The following is a 23503-nucleotide window of genomic DNA, read 5'->3' as shown; positions in this document are numbered from 1 at the left end:
GATACTTGATAAACACGAAAGTGCGACACTTTTATACCCACATTTACACTAGCTAGGTCTCGTTAGCTAGCTAATAATATTGTTTTAAGTTATTTTCAGGAATTACAAGTGAAATCTGATCACCCAGAGGATAAATAGCTTAGAAGCAAAATTGGCACTTGCGACTTACATTTCCAAAGGAGTCGGAGCTTATGTGCCGCACCACCTGCTTGGATACATATGCCATGACATGGCCAGGGCAAAGAATGGTCTCTGCTTATGATCATCAATTTTAGTGAAACGTGGCAGCTCTTCTACCACATTCCTTTTATGGTATATCACTCTAACATCTTCATTTCTTTCTTATCAAAATAAAAGGGATATGATCATCAATTTTAGTGGAGGATTTCTCATTTTTCTTAGCTAATATTACAACCATTTACAATGGCGAGACATCGAGATTCAGTGAGGAAGAGCCAGGAGATGCAGGTGCTGATTACTTCGAATTTCTACAGTATCATAGTGAGGAAGAGCACTATGATTTGAATCAAATAATTCATGATCTCATTCCCAAGAAAAGGAATTTTAGAGTTGGAAATAAGGGGCGAAAGCGATTTTGATTTTATTAGTTTTCTTCTTTATGCTATTTTTTAGTGCTTAAGAGCTTATTTTATGAGTTTTTAGAGTTTTTTTTTTGCCCCTTTAGTTTATGGGTGTGTGGAGGCCTAGCACCTCCCATTTTGTAATTCTTGTAATTACGTTTTTTTTCTTTAATAAACCATTTTGACCTAGCAAAAAAAAAATCTACAGTATCAACGAGAGTGGATCTGTGGATTTTTGGGGTCGAGATTCAAGCCAATCATTTCATTCTTTTTCCAACAGTAGTGATTGAATCCGGGGGTTCTCATGTGGGTATGCAACAGGGATTGAAATTTGATAGCAACAATATGGTCTGACTTTGGGATTTCTGGTGCAAACTGAAATTTGTTGTTCTTGAGTAAAATTAGGTCGAAGAATTGATGTTACTGCTACGGGTATTATCATTGATTCTCGGCTGTGAACATAGAGGGCTGAATGGATTTTTAATCATCTCAATCCAGCAACAACAATTGAGACTGAGTGGTTTAGATGGTATTCGATATTGGGTTTAAACGAAAGTTTTCAATTGAGAACCAATGCAGCAACATCAATTGAATTTTGTGGGTTTTGAAATTAAATGAAGGAGTAATAGGATGTTGGGTTATGGACTCAATTTGTGTTGGTCGGTTGAAGGCAAGTAGTGATGTTTTGAGCGATTGCTCGAGTTGCAGAATAACTCAAACAACATCAATGGAGTTTTGGGTTTGGCTTGAACTGAATTCGGAGATGGCTGGAGTTAATCGGGAAATGGAGAAGTGTATATGAAGGGGTGTTTGTTTGAGTCGAGTAAGTCTGGATATTTGGAGGATTTGTCGGTGTGTGTACATCCACTGATGACGATATTCACAAGTTCAGGAGTTGACGAACAGTGCTGGGTCAGGTTCAGTTAATGGGGTAGTTCCTAGACAGACAAGAAAGTGGAGTTGGTGCTATAGACATGAGTATGGTTCTTGACAAAATGCGGCAATGGAATCAAACAAGTGAAGTTGATGCTTAGGTAGACAGAGACCAAGATGTGGTTAACAGTGGCCGGACTTTATTGATGGCCTGAATTCGAAGTCAGGGTCTGCGCTTAGATTGGGTTTCAGCTAGTACTGTTAGGTCTCAGTCGGTAGTTGCTATATAAACAACGACAGAGTCAGTTGGGAGGATACGCCATATACAGGGAAGAAAACTAGGTTTAGATTTCTTTGATTTTCTGTTATTGATATGCTTAGTTTGACAATCTTTATATCATTTTCTATGGCTTTGAACAAAACCATGTCTAGCTAAACTACTTTTTAGGGTGAAGGATAAACTTGTAGGTTTAAATTACTTATGTTCTTAAACAAGGGTTTTCACCAACTTGAGCTTAATGTCATGTGTTTGAGTTTCTCTTCAATGGTTTATTTTCTATTCAATTTCTCATATTCTATGCCATGTATAGTCTGTTGTTAGGTTTATAAAAATTCTCATTGAACCTTGTTACCAATTGATTTATGAATATTCTTAGACTATTTATGCCTTGTATGATTAGTTCTTAGGATTTCTACTTAAGGTTGAGAACAAACATAACTTGTGTTACGACTTGTCGATAAATCTTAAACGTCATATCTTTCATGTATCAATAGCTAGGTTTGCAATTGTGCACGAGTAAAATTATAGACCTTTGTGAGAGACATAAGTGAAATTTAACCTGCAAGGGATTCCGTAGCCCTAATACATCCACATCCTTGATTTACAATCTTTATACAATTGCTTTATTTTCTCATTAAATTTTTTTCTTAGTACAACAATCTCTGAATATTGAATCTTGGTTAGTCAGTTCGCGATATCTATTATTAGTAGTTTTCACACTCCTTGAGGGAATAAACCGTGCTTGCTATTGTGTGCTCTTTTTGACACCGTGCACTTGTGGTAAACAAAGTCGGTGATAAGCACGCAAGTGAGACATTTTTATACCCACATTTATACTAGCTAGGTCTCGATATTTGGCTAATAATGTTGTTTTAAGTCATTTACAGGAATTACAAATGAAACCCGTTCACCCGGAAAATAAATGGCTAAACGATGAGCTGAATGGCGTTTGCGACAACAAAGCTCAAGGCAACAAAAGATGTCGGTCCTGTGGTGGTCTGCCTTGTACACCCATGCTGCTAACCATTCGAGCCACTTGCTTGGCTCTTTCAGTCTCGCTGAACAAGGAAGTGGAGGCGCATACAAGAAAGCAATTGGGTGATTATTGGGATATATTGTATGGGGTTTGTTGTCATCCGAGCAGTGAAGTTGGGTTCAGTGTTGGCTGATTTTATTATGCTACAAAGAAGGTGCTTGGACGAGATGGCTGCCAATGATTCATGACTGAAAATGATGGGTTTGTGTGAAAGGTTTGCTGGGGTAATGGTTCAATGGATGTATGATTCCAGTTCTACATCATCATCTGAATTTTATTGGTTTGTTTACATGGGTTGCTGAATCAATGGTGTAGGGCTATGATGGTTGCTGTTGATGGGGAATTTTAGTTGATGTTTACATCCACTGAATCGTGAGAATTTACAGGAAGATAGCTGTTTATATCAAGTCAAATACAGTTAACTGATTTCAGCTTTTCTGAGCAGAAATATGTGGAAGACGTTACAGCTATTGGAATGATTTTCCCCCAATCCAGGAAATGTTTGAATCAAGTAGTTAGAGAAGAAGTCAAGTTGTTGCTGTATAAAGGATGAGCTTAATCAACCAAGAAGGGTACGCTGGAATACTGCAAACTTAATTTTCTTTTTCTTTCATTTCATTTTCAGTTCTTTTTAGCTCTCTTGTGTGTTAGAGTTTTTGATTCAATATTTTTTATGGCTATCTACACAACAATGAGAAGCTAAACCCCTCTCTTCCAAGACGAGAGAGGAAGCTTAATGGGTTCAAGTATTATTTACAGTGATCATAAATAAAGTCCAAGTTTTAATCCATTTCTTTGTCTCTGTTTGATTGCAATTATGTGTTGGTAGTGTCTATAAACTTTTTAGATTCATTGTGATTTCCGGATACATTGAATGCTAGGGAATCCCTGTGACATTTCTCAATCGAGCTTTATGTTAGAAATATAATCAATTGTCATGAAATGGTATTTGTTTAATTACATTGAGATTCTAATTTGCTATATCTTCCGGGTAGAATGAATCGTTATTCATTTCTATGTGAGTTATAATTTGATCATATACATACTTGAATACATTAGGTGAAACCTTAAAGTCTTGGTAGACTTACATCAACTGTTACTTTTTACAATTATATTCTCTGATTTCTCAACTACAAATCAAAATTATATTATTGCTTTGCTAAACAATTCTTCTGAGCACCAACAATCTCTGTGGTTCGAACACAACTATACTACACTTCTTTATCTTTGATACTCTGAAAAGAGTGATCAAATTTTGGCGCCGCTGCCGGGGATTGTTTAGTGTTCCTTAGGGTTAAGTGCTGCATCGGTTTATTTTTTAGTTTTGTTTTAGAGTTTGCTGATTTATGTTGCTTCGTAACAGGGAGTAAGATAGCTCTAAAGACTTGGTGACATTGGGAGCTGTTACGGGTGCAGGGAATCAGTGCCATTGTGCCAGTTGTGATTAGGTTGAAATCTAGCCGCAATCACAGCCATTTGGGTAACATTGTATCTGTTTCTTGTTTCCTTTGTGCAATATTCTAGGTCTGATCAATTCAATCGATTAGTTAGATTTCACCGTGTTGCTAATAGGGTATTAGAGAATCACCCTAGTCATCCAATGGCAGATGAAGCTGCGAGATTAGCGGCTGAAGTTGAAGCTACTAGAATAGCTGCTGAGGCCGCAGCCAATGCTGATGGACCTAGAATCCTTAGGGATTATTTGCAGCCGGAAAGGACTTCTACACCTTCTTGTATAGTTCTTCCGGCTAATGTTGGCAATGTGTCGATTAAGTATGGGCAGATATAAGCACTGCCTAAGTTTCATGGATTGGACTCCGAGAGTCCATACATACATTTGAAAGAATTTGATGAGGTCTGTACTACTATGCCTTTTGTTGTTGCGACTCAATATGTTGTAAAACTGAAATTGTTTCCATTTTCTCTCAAGGAGAAAGCTAAGACTTGGCTGCATTCTTTGCGACCAAATACCGTTAGGACATGGAATGAAATGACTAGAGAGTTTTTGAAAAAGTTTTATCCTATTCATAAAACCACCACTCTTCGCAAAAATATTATGAATTTTTCTCAAAATGAACATGAGTCTTTTTTCGAGTGTTGGGAAAGGTTTAAAGACTTACTTTCTAGCTGCCCTCATCATGGTTATCAAATTTGGAGAGTTATTAACTTCTTTTATGAGGGTCTGAATTCTGGTATGCGTCAGTTTGTCGAAATGATGTGCAATGGACAATTTCTGAATAAGTCACCTGATGATGCTTGGAGTTATTTCGATTCACTAGCTGAAAATTCCCAAAATTGGGATACTTCAGGCACAGCGGATAGGAATAAGTCCAAACCCTTAGCTAGCTCTAGGCCTGGAATGTATGTGTTGAGTGAGGAAGATGATTTGAATGCTAAAATTGCTAGCTTGCATAGGAAAGTTGATGCTATTCAAAACCAAATGTAGTTAAGGTAGATGACTCGGTAGACCATGCTTGTGGTATTTGCGAAAGTGTGGAACACTACACTAAGGATTGTCCTACGATCCCAGCATTTCAAGAAGTGTTACATGACCAAGCAAATGCCATGAATACATACAAAAGACCTTCTAGCTCACCTTATTCGGAAACATATAATCCTAATTGGCGAAATCACCCTAATTTCAGTTGGAGAAATGGTCCTACTATGAATGATGTTAATTTTCCTCAAGGGTCTTCATCTAGTAACCCTTATGTGCCACCTCATAAGAATTCTCTTGAGGATACTTCACATACTTTTATGCAGGGACAGACATAGATAAATCAGAATGTTATGAAGACTTTAGATGAGCTGAAAACTAGCATCGTTAAATTGAATCACGACTCAATGTTAGGGAGAAAGGGACATTTCCTGCCCAAACTCAACCTAACCCGAAAGGCCAATTTGAGGTTAAAAATTCTAACTTGGAGCAAGCTAATGTTGTCACCACTCTTAGAAGTGGTAAGGTGATTGAGACTCCGATGAAGGTGAACGAACCTGAGAAGTCTCCGAAGCTTAAGAGTAGTCACAGTGATATTCAAAATGAGCAATCTGAAATTGATAAGAAAACGCATGTTCCATTTCCTCATCGTTTGTTGTCTACTAAACAGTTGGCTGATAATAAGGATATCCTTGATGTTTTTCAACAGGTGAAGATCAACATACCTCTCTTGAGTGTGATTAAGCAAGTTCCAGCTTACGCCAAGTTCTTGAAGGATCTCTGCACGGTCAAGAGGAAGCACAATGTGCAGAAAAAGGCATTTCTCACGGAACAGGTAAGTTCTATTCTTAAACACAACACTCCTCCCAAATATAAAGATCCGGTATGCCATACTATTTCTTGTATAATAGGGAAGTTCGAGATCAAACAAGAACTTATGGATTTGGGAGCTAGTGTAAACCTCCTACCGTTCTCGGTGTATCAGCAGTTGGGATTAGGTGAATTAAAACCCACCCCAGTCACTCTAAAACTTGCAGACATATCAGTTTAAGTACCGAGAGGGGTAGTTGAGATGTGTTAATTCAAATCGATAAATTTTATTATCCAGTGGATTATATCGTTTTGGATACTCAACCTGTAGCTAATGCTAGTAAATAAATACATGTCATCTTAGGTCGTCCTTTTCTTGCAACTGCAAATGCCTTGATTAATTGTCGAACTGGAATAATGAATCTTTCATTTGGAAATATGACTGTTGAGTTGAACATATTTGATGCATGTAAAGATACAGGTGGTAGAGATGATATTCATGAAGTTAATATGGTTGAAGCATTTTTTTTTGATAACTCAAAAAATTGTATTAATAGATAACAAAATTTACAAGAAATAGTTTACAAGAAAAGAGGTTACAGCAACCCCAAAAACTTGAAACTATTTGAACCGAAAATAATCAACATTAGGATGTTCAACAGAAATTAAGAAAGGTGGTTTCCCATTGTAGTGTACACCCACTTCATTACTCAATAAACAACCCCGCTTTGCCATTGCATCAGCTGAAAAATTCACCTCCCTAAAAGTGTGAATGAAACGTATAGACGTATAGTGTCTACAGATCATAATCCATCAATTCCTTGCAAACCAAGGAATGGAATTATTCTTGAAAGATTCAAAAACTCCCATAGAATCATACCGTATACAAATACGAGAAAAACCCCATTGCATAGCCCACTCCAAACCAACAATAATGCCATACAATTCCGCTAAATAATTCGTTGTGACTCCTAGCCCAATACTCATAGCACCAAGAACTGAACAATGCTCATCCCTAGCTACTACACCTGCACCCGCAACGCCTGGGTTACCTCTCGCCGCTCCATCACAACAAATTTGTAATTCATTAGCCTCAGGCGGTAACCAAAAACAAGCCACAGGATGATGCCACTTCACACTACGGTGCTGAACTCTAAAATAGTTCAGAAGAACAACATCATCAGCACTATTTTTCATATGACCCTTGAGCCGAATTGAATAATCTTGTATCAACTTCAGAACGCGCTTCTGAAAGATACTCCAATTAGGCTTTTTATCCTCGAAAACAGCCTTGTTCCGCAACTGCCATAGCTCCGACCTAAGAACAAGGTTGGCAATAAGCCACAGACCACGGACAATATGACTCCTTCCTTTTGCTGCTTTAAAAGAAACAATAAGGTTAGCATTAGGTTGTAACTTGAACACATCAGCTAGCCAATTCCAGGCCCTTGTAGCAAAGAAACACTCATATAACACATGAGTAAGAGTTTCCTCTTGAACACCACACATGAAGCATTTGTTAGCAAGAGAGATCTTGAACATGCGCCTGATAAGGTCATATGTAGCACATGCTCCATGTAAGAATTTCCAGTTCTGAGCAGCAAGAACATGATGTACTTCTTTTCTCCATAGAAGTTGCGTACCTTCTAACCGAGAATACTTCTGCCGAAGCAACTCAATTGCAGACTTAACGCTGAACTCACCCTTCAACTCCGGCATCCATACCCTAACATCAGCTCCACCCATAGGAATTGGCATCCTATTCAACTCTAGACCAGCAGCAATCAAGTATTGCAAGTGAATTTCAGGAATATCCCAAAGGCCATCCTTTAAAATATCACTAACTCTAGCTGTTGCATCGAGAGAATAATCATTTAGCACTTCAGTAATACTAGTCTTATCAAACCAAATGTCATAATAAAGAGAAGTATCTCTACCATCACCAATTAAGACCTTAGTATTCTTTTCCACACAATTATACACACTCCTTAAACCAGGCAAAATAGAAGATTTAACCCCCGAATGCTTAATACAACCCTTACGATCAAATAATTTTGCCTTCAGGAAAAGAACCCACTTCTTTGTAGAATTACGAATATTCCACCAAAGTTTCATAATAAGAGCTTTGTTCATAGTGGCCATACAAGTTAGTCCGAGACCCCACTCCTCAAAAGGGCAACAGATTTTATCAAAAGCCACTACCACTTATAAATAGCCATATCATGAATGTAATAACTGGCAATAACTGATTTAACAAGAACAATGCGATCATGAAAAGATAATAACCTCCCTCTCCAACCAGCAAGCTGATTTCTAATATTTTCAACAACATTGCTAATATGGCGATATCGAACAATACCTGGCATAATTTGAACTCCCAAATAGCGGTCCGGAAAAGTATCTACACTCATCCCCAAATAAGATGCAATATAATTACACCAACTCGAAGAACCACCACCATAATAAATCTTACTCTTTTGACAACAAACAGTCTGACCTGAAGCACGCTGATATCTTCCCAACAAGTCTACAAGATTATGAAGACTTTTGGAATTACCTTTACAAAAAATCATTATGTCATCAGCAAAGAAAAGGTGAGTAGGAGAAATACCACCTCTAGTTACCATGGGAGTCATCTTTTTATCACGAAAAAGATTCGTAATATTTCTACTAAGAACATCCTCAATCAAGACAAAAATCAAAGGGGAGAGGGGATCACCTTGACGCAAACCTCTGTTAATTTTGAAGTAACCTTCCGGACTACCATTCAAAATGACAGAAATTCTAGCAGACTGCAAGATATTAAAAATCCAAGCACACCAATTTTCAGAAAAACCATACTTACGGAAAACTTCAAGCACAAAAGCCCAATTTACCGTGTCAAAAGCTTGAGAAATATCAAGTTTAAGGCCAATGTTGCCATCCTTGCGTTTATAATGCAACTCATTAACCATCTCCGACGCCAAGCTAATATTCTCATGAATATTTCTCCCTTTCATGAAGGCTACCTGTTCTTCAGACACAAGCTTATCCAAAACTGTACCAAGTCTAGTAGCTAGGATCTTAGTAAAAATTTTGAAGAAAAAATTACTAAGACCAATTGGTCTGAAATTTCGAAGAGTATTATCACCCCTTACCTTAGCCAGCAAAATGATAAAAGATGAATTAACACCATTTGGAATACTACCAGCATTCCAACAATGAATAATGGCCTTGGTTAAATCATCATGAATAATATCCCAACAATGACGATAGAAACAACCAGAGAAACCATCCGTCCCTGGGGCACTATCCGCAATCAGATCAAAAACAGCTTGCTTAATTTCTTCCGGGGAAGGAATCATATCCATGGCGTTGCTCTCCTCAACAGAAATTGAAGCATGCTCAAAATAAAATAAATCCCCTTCAATCACCGGATCTTGGCCATTGAACTTATCTTCATAGAACTGAATTACATGATTACGAAGCTGCTCATAATTTGTCAAACAAGTCCCATTCATATCAACAAGTTCCGAAATAGTATTAAAACTTTTTCTAATTCTAATACTATTATGAAAGAAACTGGAATTACTTGAACCCTCCACCAACCATTTGTTCCTAGACTTTTGCTTGAGCATAGTTAACTGTTGCAAACGAGTATCACATAAAGTTTTCATAGCATCCTTCATTGCATTTAGTTTAGCAGTATTACTAGGATCCTCATCTGAAATAAGAGATGATGTCTCAAAATGAAGTTGGTCTTGCTTCAAACGAGAATTCACATTACCAAAAATCCTCAGATTCCAATCCTTCATTGCAATCTTCAGTCGCTTCAATTTATAAGGGAAAATAAAATCAGGAGAACCATGAACAGACAAAGTCCAACTCTCATTGACCATCCGAAGAAAATCCCCATGCAGAAACCACATCTTTTGAACACGAAAAGGAGCTCGACAAGGCCTAGGAACAGAAAAAGGATAACCAAAAAGAGTAGAATGCTCGGAAACTTCCCTAGGAAGAGCTTTACACCGCCAATTCTCAAATTTAGCAAGCCAAGCCGCATTAATAATTGCACGATCCAACTTACTAATAATACGCCTAGTACCAGATTGCCTATTACACCAAGTGAATTTGCTTCCCAAGGAATCCGATTCAAAAAGATTATTGTCATCCATCCAATCACTGAAATCATCAATAACAGACGATCTTATTTCCAAGCCACCTTTCTTCTCATTCAAACACAAAATACAATTAAAATCACCTATGACCAGCCAAGGTGTAATTGAATCTTGCATAACTAGTTTCTGCCAAATCCTGCGCCTAGTAGTTTGACTGTAGATAGCATGGACAAAAGAGATATACACACCATCAACCGCAATTGTAATAGCTTGTTTACTAGAATTAACTACAGAAACATGAAGCCCATCCTTATAACAAACCCAAAGATTTCCAATACCAACATTAGCAGAATTATTAATAATAAACGAAGAATAACCTTCAGAAATTAGCCTCCTCCCAAAATTTGCTGAGCACGCCACTTTTGGTACAGCAAGACCAAAAACTTCAGGATGGAAATCTCTAATCAGCTCCCTAAGCTTAGAATGTGATGTTGTACGCGCAACACCATTGATGTTCCAAAAAAGAACCCGCATAATTAAACTCTGGGTTGGAGTTTATTATTTAGCTTCAATTGCTTAACCGAGTTTGAGGAGGATTTAGGAACTGATTCCTTACGAGCACGAATACCCAATGTCTCATCCGAGTCTGACAAGGAATCCTGATCCTGATCAGTTAACGCATTCAATTTGTTTTGCATATTTATAACCTGCTGCCTCTTTGCTAATTTTGTAAGCTCACTAAGTTTACCAAAAACCAAAACATCATTGCCAGCCTTGTCACTTAGGATGTTAAACTTGTTGTTAGAGACAAATTCAGAAGTTTCTTCAAGCGCATTACACAAAGGTGTGGACGAGGATGTAATATCAATCCTAGCAGGAGGAGGAAGTTTAGTTCTTGCCAATTCAACATTCCCCCTGCCTTAGCATTCAAGCTTGAGGTACTCAACGACCTAGCTTTACTAGCTAATACTGAATGCGTAAGAATGGCTTGCTTGTGTTTTTCAACCTCAGCAGATGCCATACGCAAAACAGCTTCAGATTGAGCTAAACTATCCTGCAACTGTTGTTCCAACTCAACAGTGTCAGTGATGCACAAAACATTATCAGCCACATTATTTGAAGTATCTTCACCAACGTGAGTAATCTTTTCAGGAACAAAAGGAATAGACGGAGCTGTCTTTCCCTTTTTCTTTCGCCTAGCTTCTTTCCATTCCGTACCAGCATTGTTCTCATGATGTTGTTGCTTTTTAACTAACACAATAGCCTGTTGTGAATCAGAAACAACTTGCGGAGCTTTGACAGCTTCACCTCTTGTTTTCTTCCTACATTCCCCATCTGAATGCCCAATAATGATGCACTTAGAACAGAATTTAGGTCTTTTAAGGATCTCAAAAGGTTGAAAAAACTCACATTCTCCCACAGTGACATTAATATCATCAGATTTGAGCTCAGCAAAATCAATATCAATGAGGACCGAAGCAAAGTGTCCATACTCATGTGCCAACGTTCTTTTATCAACCACAATAGGAGATCCTAGAGTTTTCCCCATTGCAAGTAAAGTTTTTTCAATCCAGAATTCCATTGGAAGCCTAGGAAACTTGACCCAAACTGTGGAACGTGAAGATCTTTGTTTGTCAGCATCAAAACTAGGAAACCATTCCATGAGATTTAGTTTCTGTTGAGCTTTTTTTTTTTTTTTTGATAAGTCAAAAAATTGTATTAAATAAAAGAATTATTTACAAGATAGTACATGAGAAAAGAGGTCACAGCAACCCCAAAAACTCAAAATACTATTTCAAACGAAAATAGGAAACATAAGGGAACTCTATTGACTTTAACAAATCAGGACGACCAACAAAAGTGAGTCTCACTCCATTATCTAAGAAGAAACCAGTCTTCGCCATTTTGTCAGCAGCGAAATTGGCTTCATGGTACGTGTGCACAAAATTTATAGAATCAAACATGCCCTTAACATCATACCATCTCTGTTTAGCAAACCAAGGAATAGAATCCCCTTCCAAGGCTGTTATGATACTTGATGAATCAGTCCGCACTAGAACATCCCAGTATCCCCATTGAACTGCCCATTCTAAACCAATCAGAATGCTATATAACTCAGCCAAATAATTGGAAATAACTCCAAGACCAACACACATTGCCCCAACCACTTCACAAGCAGAATTTCTTGCCACCACACCAGCACCCGCCACCCCTGGATTGCCTCTAGAGGCACCGTCACAGCATAGCAAAAGCTGATTGTGCCTAGGAGGTTTCCAAAAACACTCAACGGGCTCTACCATCTTCACCCTACGACATTTAACTCTGAGAAAATTCAAAATCTCAAGATCTTCTATCTTATTAAACATACATCCTGTCATTCTAGACGAGTACTCATGAATGAAGCTAAAAACACGTTTTTTTGAAGAAGGTCCATCAAGCCTTATTTTGTTCATAGACCATCTTATTCCTTTGGAACCACAGCTCCGAACGCAGCACCAAAATTGAGACTAACCATAGGTCTTTAATCATTCTACTACGCCCTTTCGCTCCCTTGTTAGCAACAAGCAAGTTATAATGAGGACTAATATGGAAAATACCTTCCATCCATTCCCAAGCTCGATTCGCCGCACTACAGCTCCAAAGCACATGTTCTAAAGACTCCTCCGCAATCTGACACACAGTGCACCTGGACGGAAGAGATATATTGAACCTGCTCTTAACTTTATCCAAAGTTGCACAAGCTCCCCTGACAAACTTCCAATTTTGCGCCGCCAAAGAAGGGTGCACAACACTCTTCCATAAAAGATTTGCTTCCTCCAGCACCGGATACCTCATCCTCACCAGCTCCCTTGTAGACTTAACATAGAAAACCCCTTTAAGGTCCGGCATCCATATCTTCTTATCACCACATGTGTGCCTCCTTGGCAAGCTCTCCAGATTCACACCAGCACTGACAAGGTCGGGCATATAAACTCCTTCCAGCCTCCATTGATCCTGCAACCCTGGCATTTCTGTCAAGGTCAGTTTGCTGCAAAACATCTGCCAAAGATTCAGACCCATACCATACATCATAAAATAGAGAAGTTTCTCTACCGTCACCAATTAAAGATTTATTATTGCGCATAACTTCCGTGTGCACCCAAAGAATCCCAGGAAGAATTGAAGATTTAACTCCAGCCAACTTCAGCCGACCATCCCTACAAGTGAATTTCGAATCCAGAAATCTAGCCCATTTCTTCGTAGAAGCTTTAATGTTCCACCACAACTTCATAATCAGAGCCTTGTTCATGTTGCTTAGGCTAGTAAGCCCAAGACCCCCTTCCCGCACCGGACTGCAGATCTTGCTATAACCAACCACAAAAGCTCTAGCTAAACTTGAATCCCCCGACCAGAGAAAATTACGAATCACTCGTTCACATTGGTTAACAAATTTAACAGGCCATTTATACACAGCCATGTTATGAATCGCATAACTAGAAAGAACAGTTTTAACAAGAACAACACGATCCTGAAAGGAAAGCATCTTACCTTTGTAAACCGAAAGCTTCTCCTTCATTTTATCCACCACGTTACTAATATGGCTATACTTCACCATTCCAGGCATCACCTTAACCCACAAATATCTATCTGGGAAATAAGTCACTCCCATGCCTAAGAAGTCTACAATAGCTTGTCTCCTATTTAAAGACCCACCTCCAAAATATATTTTACTCTTCTCCCTGTAAACTCGCTGACCAGAAGCTTGTTCACAATCTCCCAGGAGATTCACTAAGTTTGTTAGACTCATCATATTACCCTTGCAAAAGATCATAATATCATCAGCAAAAAATAAATGAGTTGGAGCAATACCATTACGCTTCACCATATGAGTCATACTCTTGTTTTGAAAGAGTTTAGTAATGTTCCTACTTAGAACATCCTCCATCAAAACAAAGATAAGAGAAGATAGCGGATCCCCTTGACGCAAACCTCTATTAATCTTGAAAAAACCCTCCGGACTCCCATTAAGAAAAATAGAAATCCTGGCAGACTTCAGAATATTGTGAATCCAAGTACACCAATCCTCTGAGAAACCATATCTACGAAACACTTCCAAGATAAAAGGCCAACTAACTGTATCAAAAGCTTGAGAAATATCAAGTTTGAGACCTAAGTTGCCATCATTTCTTTTAATGTGCAGCTCATTAACCAATTCAGACGCCAAACTAATATTTTCATGAATATTTCTCCCCTTCATAAAAGCCACTTGTTCCTCCGACCAAATTATCTAAGACTTTTCCAAGCCTGGTTGCTAAAAATTTTGTAAAGATTTTGAAGAAAAAATTACTTAGACCAATTGGTCTAAATTTCTTCAGACTATCCGCACCTCTTACCTTAGGAAGCAAAAGAATGAGACTAGAATTAGCCCCATTAGGAATAGTTTTGTTGATCCAGCAAAACATAATAGCCTTATCTATGTCCTGATGAATTAAATCCCAACAATGCCTATAAAAACACCCCGAGAAACCATCCGGACCAGGAGCACTATCCGCACCCAAATCAAACACCGCCATCTTAATCTCCTCCAAAGAAGGAATAGAATCCAACATATGCCTTTCCTCAAGAGAAATAGAATTATGACCATACTCAAACAACCTACTCTCAATCCTCGTATCTAATCCATTAAATTTACTCTCATAATAAGAAACAACATGGTCTCTTAATTGGTCCGGATCAATGATAAGGGACCCATCATCTGTCACCAATTCCTAAATTGTATTGACACTTCTACGAGTATTAATAGAACTATGGAAAAAAGAAGTATTGCTAGAACCCTCCAAAATCCATTTGTTGCGAGATTTTTGCTTCAACATAATATGCTGCCGCATACGCACCTCCTGAACAGCCACAAGCGCATCCTTCATCTCATTCTGCTTAGAAATGTCTAAAGGGTCCTCATCTGAATTCCTACTCGCCACTTCAAATTTCAGCCGAGCCTGTTTGAGTCTTGCATTCACATTACCAAACACCTGTTGATTCCAAAACTTCATAGTTGCATTTAATCTCTTCAGCTTGAAAGAAAAAATAAAATCTGGATTACCATACACCGGAGTATTCCAAGAAGTCTCTACCATTTTCAAAAAATCAGGATGCGTAAACCACATTTTCTGAAATCTGAAAGGAGCACGTCTTGGCCTAGAAGCAACAAAAGGATAACCAATAAGAGCCGAATGATCGGAAACTTCCCTAGGAAGAGCTTTACACCGCCAATTCGAAAATTTATTTAACCAATGTTCATTAATAATAGCACGATACAACTTGCTAATCTAATCTTCTCCCCCCCGATTGGCCGTTAGTCCAAGTAAACTTTGAACCCAAAGAATATTCCTCAAAAAGACCATTCTCTTCCATCCAATCACTGAATTCATTAATACTAGAAGTACGAACATCTCTACCACCCCTCTTCTCATCGTTGCGAATAACACAGTTAAAATCTCCAATAACCAACCATGGAGAATTAGAATCTACTACAGAAAGTTGACTCCATAATCTCCTTCTAAAAAATTGGATATAACTAGCATGAACACAAGAAATAAAGACTACTTCTGTCTTCACTATAATAGCCTGCCAAGTCATATTTAACACAACTGGCTCTTGAATATCTTCACTCCAAAGAATCCAAAGATTACCAAAAGAACTTGAAGTAGAATTATGAATTGCCTTCTTAATAAAACCAGCTAAATTTAACCTTACCATAATACCATCTGAATAAGGAATTTTTGGCTCAGCAATACACAGAAGAACCGGCTTAAACTCCCTAACTAGCTCACGTAACTTCAAACCAGCCTCCACCTTCGCCACTCCATTGACATTCCAAAAGAGGACTCGCATTAAGAAACTGTATTTTTTTGGTTTAGAAGATATCTTAGGATTCTTATTCAGAACCCTTTTACCAATAACTGGTGAGAAACCTTTGCTAACTCGGATTCCCAAATCATTAACCTCAGAGTCCGAGTCAGACTTGGAATCTTGAGATTTAGTTTGAGTATAACTCTGAGAAGTACTTTGCTGCGAACTATCTTGAATTTGCACACGACCAGGCTTCCTAGTTTTCTTAGGCACAACCTTTTCAACTGGAATCTCGGACCATTTGGCTCCCTTGACACCTGCTGAAGCTTTCTCTGGCGTGAGGTCCTCATCCGAACTCTCCTCCTCCTGATTAGATTGTTGCACTGTGTTGTTTAGCCCCAACTCATCAGTTAAAACATCAAATTTATTCGAGGATATAACCACAGTATTATCCATCAAAGCATTGTAGGTAGGAGTCTCCACAATACTATGAACCACTGCGTCTTTAATAGGTATATAGGGAGTAGAAGAGTTGGCCTGGTTCTTATCAGTACTAGAGTGATTAGTTCTCGCCAATTCATCACTCGTTCCTGACATAGCCGCAATTGTGGTTTCATAAATCAACAAAATATTAGCTAATGCTCGTTTCGCAGCAATCGCCAATTTAGTTGTCTCAACATTGTTAGACGCTGCACGAAGCCGAGCTTCAGAAGCAGCCAGCACCTCCTCAAGCTGACTAGTATCCTCCTTACCAGCAGCATTATCCCCAACAGCAACATGTACATTAATATCTTTACCCGCACTAGGCTCATTAACAGTTTCACCCGCACCGTTGTGTGCATCTTCACCAGTTTCTCCTGACTTGTCAACACAACTAGTACCCGCTTGAGTGTTATTCTTCTTAAGATTGCGTGATCGTTTCTTACCTTTAGCATCCTGCCATTCCTAGATATCCGCCTTGTCCTTAACAGGTTCATCAGATTTTGGTTTCCTCCTGCACTCACTCTCATTGTGCCCGATAATGTTACAATGCATACAGAATTCTGGATGCTTAGGTATCTCCACATATTGCCAGAAAGTTCTCCCCCCATCTGTTAAAAGAATTCTGTCAGGAATGTGTTTTGCGAAATCTACGTCAACCAGCACTGACGCATATCTTCCAAACTCCAGATTCAAAGTTCTTTGATCAACTACAATCGGATTACCAACTGCTTTACCAATGGATAACAAAGATCTTTCGGTCCATAACTCTGCATGAAGACCTGGAAGATGAACCCAAACAGGTGCATGGGAAGTATTTTTCCTTTCAGGATCGAAACCAGGGTACCAATCCATCAAACGTAGCTCTTGTTGATTAACAAACCATTTTCTGTTACGGTTCTGGCTTTTGTGTGCTCATCCCGCAACATAACAACAAAGAAACCCATACTCATAGACATAAACCTAACCGAGTTAGGGTTTAGCTACCATTGAGTAACTAAACTGTTCTTCACCTCCAAAAACTTCAAACCCGTGAAGTTGAGTCTTGAAATAAATCTAAACTCAAAAGGCTTACATCCTTCCTGATAAAAATAAGTAGGGATTACCAAAGATGGTTCTCCATTAATTAACGTGGGATTTGGCAGACTGCTAACATCAATGGTCGTAGGCTGCAATGTCTGACGTACCTTCACTTTTTCCGCAAAGGTTGGAGTTGGTGATCCATTCGTAATACGTAACACAGTTTCCTCAGTCATCATCAATCCTAAGATTAAACAATAATTGAAGAAGAAAATTAAAAAAACGCACAAAACCCTAGGAAAATCGCCAGAGTTTCTCTCTCCTCATTCTTTCCAAATTTCACAATAGAAGAAGGATGAACGACCAGCCAGGTTCTATCTAGTTTCTGTTGAGCAACAACCCATTGTTCAGCCTGTAAAATCTTCACTTTATCCTCCTGCGACAATAACTTGATGATGAAGAAACCTCTATTCAACAGAACAAAGTGAACCCGGCCTTCACCCAGCTGCCATTGAAGTTCTAGGTTTTTTTTAACGTCAGAAAAGATAAGTTCTTTGAAGTCCAACCTTCCAATAAGACTAAACTTCCATAACGCACATCCTTCAAGATATAACTCATTAGGAATCTCAATAGAAGGTTTTACATCTTTCAAAGTAGGGTTTGGCAGAGAAGAAAGATCCACAGAGGTTCTAGGAAGCTCTTTCATACCCTTGAGCCTATCTGCATATGTGAAAATCTTAGAAGGCGCAACTATATGATTTGGATCAACATGATCTCCCATTGAATCACCAAAAGATGATCCAAGATGAAGCACGTACAAAAAAGTTTGAAAAGTTCTCCAAAATCGCCAGAGCAAAGAGGAGAGAGAAAAAAGTTTCTGAGCTCCCTGCCAAGAAAGATCAGGCTATTAATATGGTTGAAACATGTGTGCAGGAAAAAGAATCTCATCTAGAATCTAAGGTTCCTTTAGAAGATTTTCTTCCTAATTTGTTGGATTTCGATGAGGATGGATACATTGAAGAAGTTAATTCTTCACTGAATTCATCCCTGTTGATGGATATGGATAAGTGGCAGTCTAGATTTGAGTCACTCCAAATCAGTGAGACCGAGCCATTGTCTCCATCCGTAGAATTCCCAAAGCCCGACCTTAATTCCCTTCCGAGTGAACAGAATCATAATATTTTAGGCCAAAATGAAGATGTTCAAGTTTTCATACCATCTGTACTTAATAAGAAACAAAAGACAATGCATTCACATGTTCTTAGGAAGCATATAAGTGTCGCGGGATGGAGTATTGCATACATAGAAGGGATTGATCCTAGTATTTGCACACGTAGGAAGTCACAGCTCAATGAGCTTCATGAGATTAAAAATGGGGATGATACGAACTGCAAATGTAAAATGAAATTGTTTCTTGATAAGCATGCTATTAGGGAAATAATTGAACCAGTTCATTGCTATGATTCTCATTTGCACCACTTTTCAGGTAAGCTTAAGTCATGATGGAAAGACCAGTTTAATGTTAAAAATTAATTTCGTGATTATATTGTTGGCATTCAAAATCCTAATGATAACAACATCTTCAAGATTAATGTGTAGCGTTAGAAACCAGTTTTGGAACTTGTGAATCCAGAAGTCGATACCACGACTCTGGAGGATCCTTCTTATAATTGATTGGCTGTGTTTTGCAGATGTCTGGCTGGAGACATAAATTCAGCGCTTTAGGGAGACAACCCTTGTGTTTGTGGGTATCACAGCTTAAATCCCTCACGAGACAGAACTCGTCCTCTTGTGCGAGCTTGAGGTTTAATGGCTTGTTGCATGAGCCAAATGCAATCGAACTGACCTGCGACAGTGGTAAAATAATATAATTTTATTCTTTTTTTTATCATGAATAATATTTTGTGCTCGGATGATTACCCCTTTCCACCTTTGAACTGTTTTTAACCACTGCCATATTGGGGACAATGTAGAAATTAGGTTGGGGGTGGGGTAAATTAAATCCATGCTTTTATGATTCTCTGTCTGCATATTCAGGTTTCATTGTTTCATTGTTTGCTTGTACTTTTTAATCCAAAAAAAAAAGATGAAGTGAAAATTTTACTTGATAAGATCAGCTGTTTAGCGATCTATCTACACCACTATTTAGTGGTTTTGTCTGGCTGTTTAGCAGATATTTTTAATCCAGATGTTTAGAGGATTCGTCTAGCTATTTAGCGGATTTGTCTTGTTGTTTAGCAGATATTTTTCAACCATTGTTTAGTGGTTCCGTCTAGCTGTTTAGCAGACGTCTCTCCATGTCCAGCTGTGTAGCGGATATACTTTTTTCTTGTTTTGCTCGGGACTAGAAAAATGTAAGTGTGGGGGAGTTTGATAATCACGCAAGTGAGACATTTTTATCCCACATCTATACTAGCTAGGTCTCGATATTTGGCTAATAATGTTGTTTTAAGTCAATTACAGGAATTACAAAAGAAACCCGTTCACCCGGAAAATAAATGGCTAAACGATGAGCTGAATGGCGTTTGCGACAACAAAGCTCAAGGCAACAAAAGAGGCCGGGCCTGTGGTGGTCTGCCTTGTACACCCATGCTGCTAACCACTCAAGTCACTTGCTTGGCTCTTTCAGTCTCACTGAACAAGGAAGTGGAGGCGCATACAAGAAAGCAATTGGGTGATTATTGGGATGTATTGTATGGGGTTTTTTGTCGTCCAAGCAGTGAAGTTGGGGTCAGTGTTGGCTGATTTTATTATGCTACAAAGAAGGTGCTTGGACGAGATGGCTGCCAATGATTCATGACTGAAAATGATGGGTTTGTGTGAAAGGTTTGCTGGGGTAATGGTTCAATGGATGTATGATTCCAGTTCCACATCATCATCTGAATTTTATTGGTTTGTTTACATGGGTTGCTGAATCAATGGTGTAGGGCTATGATGGTTGTTGGTGATGGGGAATTTTGGTTGATGTTTACATTGACTGAATTGTGAGAATTTACAAGAAGAGAGCTGTTTATATCAAGTCAAATACAGTTAACTGATTTAAGCTTTTGTGAGCAGAAATATGTGGAAGACGTTACAGCTATTGGAATGATTTTCCCCCAATCCAGGAAATGTTTGAATCAAGTAGTTAGAGAAGAAGTCAAGTTGTTGATGTATAAAGGATGAGCTTAATCAACCAAGAAGGGTACGCTGGAATACTGCAAACTTAATTTTCTTTTTCTTTCATTTCATTTTCAGTTCTTTTTAGCTCTCTTGTGTGTTAGAGTTTTTGGTTTAATATTTTTTATGGCTATCTACACAACAATGAGAAGCTAAACCCCTCTCTGCCAAGACTAGAGGGGAAGCTTAATGGGTTCAAGTATTATTTGCAGTGATCATAAATAAAGTCCAAGTTTTAATCCATTTCTTTGTCTCTGTTTGATTGCAATTTTGTGTTGGTAGTGTCTATAAACTTCTTAGATTCATTGTGATTTCCGGATACATTGAATGCTAGGGAATCCTTGTGACATTTCTCAATCGAGCTTTATGTTAGAAATATAATCAATTGTCATGAAATGGTATTTGTTTAATTCCATTGAGATTCTAATTTGCTATATCTGCCGGGTAGAATGAATCATTATTCATTTCTATTTGAGTTATAATTTGATCATGTACATACTTGAATACATTAGGTGAAACCTTAAAGTCTTGGTAGACTTAAATCAACTGTTACTTTTTACAATTATATTCTCTGATTTCTCAACTACAAATCAAAATTATATTATTGCTTTGCTAAACAATTCTTCTGAGCACCAACAATCTCTGTGGTTCGAACACGACTATACTACACTTATTTATCTTTGATACTATGAAAAGAGTGATCAGTCGGTCTACCGACTCATCAAGTTTTGGCGCCGCTGCCGGGAAGAGGTTGTGAAACCCTTTCTAATTGGTCTTTAGACTAGTCTGTAGTTTTGGATTTAATTTTCTATAGTTATTGCTTTGTTTTTTGTTTTTCTTTTAGATTTTTGTTAGTTCTTTTTGCTGATTTGGTTTGACTCTTATAGGTACCTTTCTTAGTTAGTTTGGATTGTTTTTCTATGAATGGCAGGAATAATAAACAAGGTGAGGCTTTCCAAAAGAAAGACACTGGAAGATCAGCGCAGCGTGTTAAAATAACTAGCCCCAAAAAAACTGGTTTTTAGTGCGTGTTCTCTTTTGGAATATTAATGGTATTGTGCGTGATGAAGTACAATTTAATCTTAAATAATTAGTTAAAAGTTTTAAACCTGATATTACTGGCATTGCTAAGCCGAGAGTGGCTGTTTCCTCTAGGTCCATGCGACGCTTCAAAATTGATGGTTTTAATAGTTGTATAACTCATAACTCTATAGACTCTTCTATTGGAAACTTGTGGGTTATGTGGTCTCTGAATTATTCAGAACCTGTGGTATTGAATATGTCTCGTCAAGCTATTACAATTGATGTTGATGGTTTTTGTATCTCTATGGTTCATGCTAGTTCCATTCAGACTACAAGGAGAAATCTTTGGCGTCAACTTGATATGGGTGCGCAACAGGTTCCGTGGTTGGTAATTGGTGATTTTAACTGTATTTTGCGCAATGAAGAAAAGAAGGGAGGTGCTACTCCTAGAACTGAGGTTATTAATGAATTTAGTGATTGGTTGGATGATAATAGTATTTTTGAAGCGGAAGCTTTGGGAAGTAAGTTTACTTGGTCCAACAAGCAATCGGGTGCAAGAAAAATTATTTGTAAACTGGATCGGGCAGTAATCAATGATTTTTGGTTGAATCGTTTTGAGAATTGGCGGTGTAAAGCTCTTACTAGTGAAGTTCCCGACCATTCTCCCCTTGTTGGATATCCTTTTATAAATACTAGACCTCGTAGAGCTCATTTTCGTGTGCAAAAGATGTGGTTTCTTCACGCTGATTTTATGAGAATGGTTCGAGATAGTTGGAATACTCCTTTAGTTGGGTCTCCGGCTTTTATTTTTCCTCAAAAATTGAAGCGGCTCAAGGTTGAGATGAAGTTATGGAATCAGATGGTTTTTGGTAATGTTCATGTTAAGCTTAAGCAAGCGGAACTAAGGCTTGAGGGATCTATTCGATTTTTTTTGATAAGTCAAAAATTGTATTAATAGATAACAAAATTTACAAAAAGTAGATTACAAGAAAAGAGGTCACAGCAACCCCAAAAACTTGTAACACTACTTGAAACGAAAATAGGAAACATTAGGGTTTTCAACAGAAATTAAAAAATCAGGTCTTCCTTCATACTGAATTCCCACTTCATTATCAAGATAACAACCATTCTTAGCATCTTATCTGCTGAAAAATTCGCCTCTCTGTAAGTGTGAATTATCCTTATAGAAATATAATGATTGCATAACCGCCCCCATCTTGCTCTTGCAAACCAAGGAATAGAAGAGCTTTGTAAAGCTTGAACTACTCCATATGAATCAGATTGCACACAAATACGATCATAATTCCATTGCATTGCCCATTCCATACCAATTATAATTGCATAGATTTCCTCCAAATAGTTTGTAGTAACTCCAAGACCAATACTCAAAGCACCAAGAACTGCACAGCTAGAGTCTCTTGCCACCACTCCTGCTCCCGCAATGCCTGGATTTCCACGCGCTGCTCCATCACAACAAATTAGAATCTCATTAAGTTCCGGAGGCTGCCATAGCACTTCAATAGGCTGCTGATGTCTAACACTTCTATGAACCACACGGAAGTAATCCAACAACACCATATCATCCACACTGTTGCGCATAAACCCTTTTAGACGGACTGAATATTCTTGTATTAGCTTCAGCACTCTTTTAGAAAAAAGACCCCAGCTCGGTTTGTGCTTCTCAAAAATGCATTTGTTGCGCATAGCCCATAGTTCTGACCTGATTACTAAGTTCGCCACCAGCCACAAGTCACGGACAATTGCACTTCTTCCCTTAGCTGCCTTGAAAGAATCCACAATGTTGAAGTTTGTTGTCATACCAAAGATACCAGAAATCCAAGACCACGCACGAGCTGCAAAAGATCAAAGAAAAAGAAT

General features: G+C 38.3%; 2 protein-coding genes across 2 annotated transcripts; one reads left to right on the top strand and one right to left on the bottom strand.

Annotated features, from left to right (window-relative positions):
• Positions 1-4982: 4982 nt before the first annotated feature.
• On the top strand, positions 4983-6258 carry LOC113295592. The gene is made up of 2 exons (XM_026543923.1): positions 4983-5212; positions 5622-6258. The coding sequence occupies exons 1-2, from the start codon at positions 4983-4985 to the stop codon at positions 6256-6258; spliced, it is 867 nt and encodes a 288-aa protein (XP_026399708.1).
• A 1957-nt stretch (positions 6259-8215) lies between these two features.
• LOC113295590 lies at positions 8216-10648 on the bottom strand. The gene is made up of 3 exons (XM_026543922.1): positions 9155-10648; positions 8737-8809; positions 8216-8574 (listed from the first exon to the last, which is right to left on the bottom strand). The coding sequence occupies exons 1-3, from the start codon at positions 10646-10648 to the stop codon at positions 8216-8218; spliced, it is 1926 nt and encodes a 641-aa protein (XP_026399707.1).
• Positions 10649-23503: the final 12855 nt, after the last annotated feature.

The sequence above is a fragment of the Papaver somniferum genome, chromosome 7 (assembly GCF_003573695.1).
Source record: "Papaver somniferum cultivar HN1 chromosome 7, ASM357369v1, whole genome shotgun sequence".
Classification (NCBI taxonomy): Eukaryota; Viridiplantae; Streptophyta; class Magnoliopsida; order Ranunculales; family Papaveraceae; genus Papaver; species Papaver somniferum.
This window is presented reverse-complemented; position numbering and strand designations above follow the sequence as displayed.

Bases quoted from the DNA above. Each gene is read 5' to 3' on its own strand.
- LOC113295592 (XM_026543923.1), top strand. From the start codon at position 4,983: ATGATGTGCAATGGACAATTTCTGAATAAGTCACCTGATGATGCTTGG. The intron at 5,213-5,621 runs GTAGTTAAGGTA...ACTCAATGTTAG, and splicing joins GATGCTATTCAAAACCAAAT to GGAGAAAGGGACATTTCCTG.
- LOC113295590 (XM_026543922.1), bottom strand. From the start codon at position 10,648: ATGCGGGTTCTTTTTTGGAACATCAATGGTGTTGCGCGTACAACATCA. The intron at 8,810-9,154 runs GTAAGGGGTGAT...AATATCTTGCAG, and splicing joins TTATCATTTTGCTGGCTAAG to TCTGCTAGAATTTCTGTCAT. The intron at 8,575-8,736 runs GTGATCCCCTCT...TTTTTTGTAAAG, and splicing joins TAACAGAGGTTTGCGTCAAG to GTAATTCCAAAAGTCTTCAT.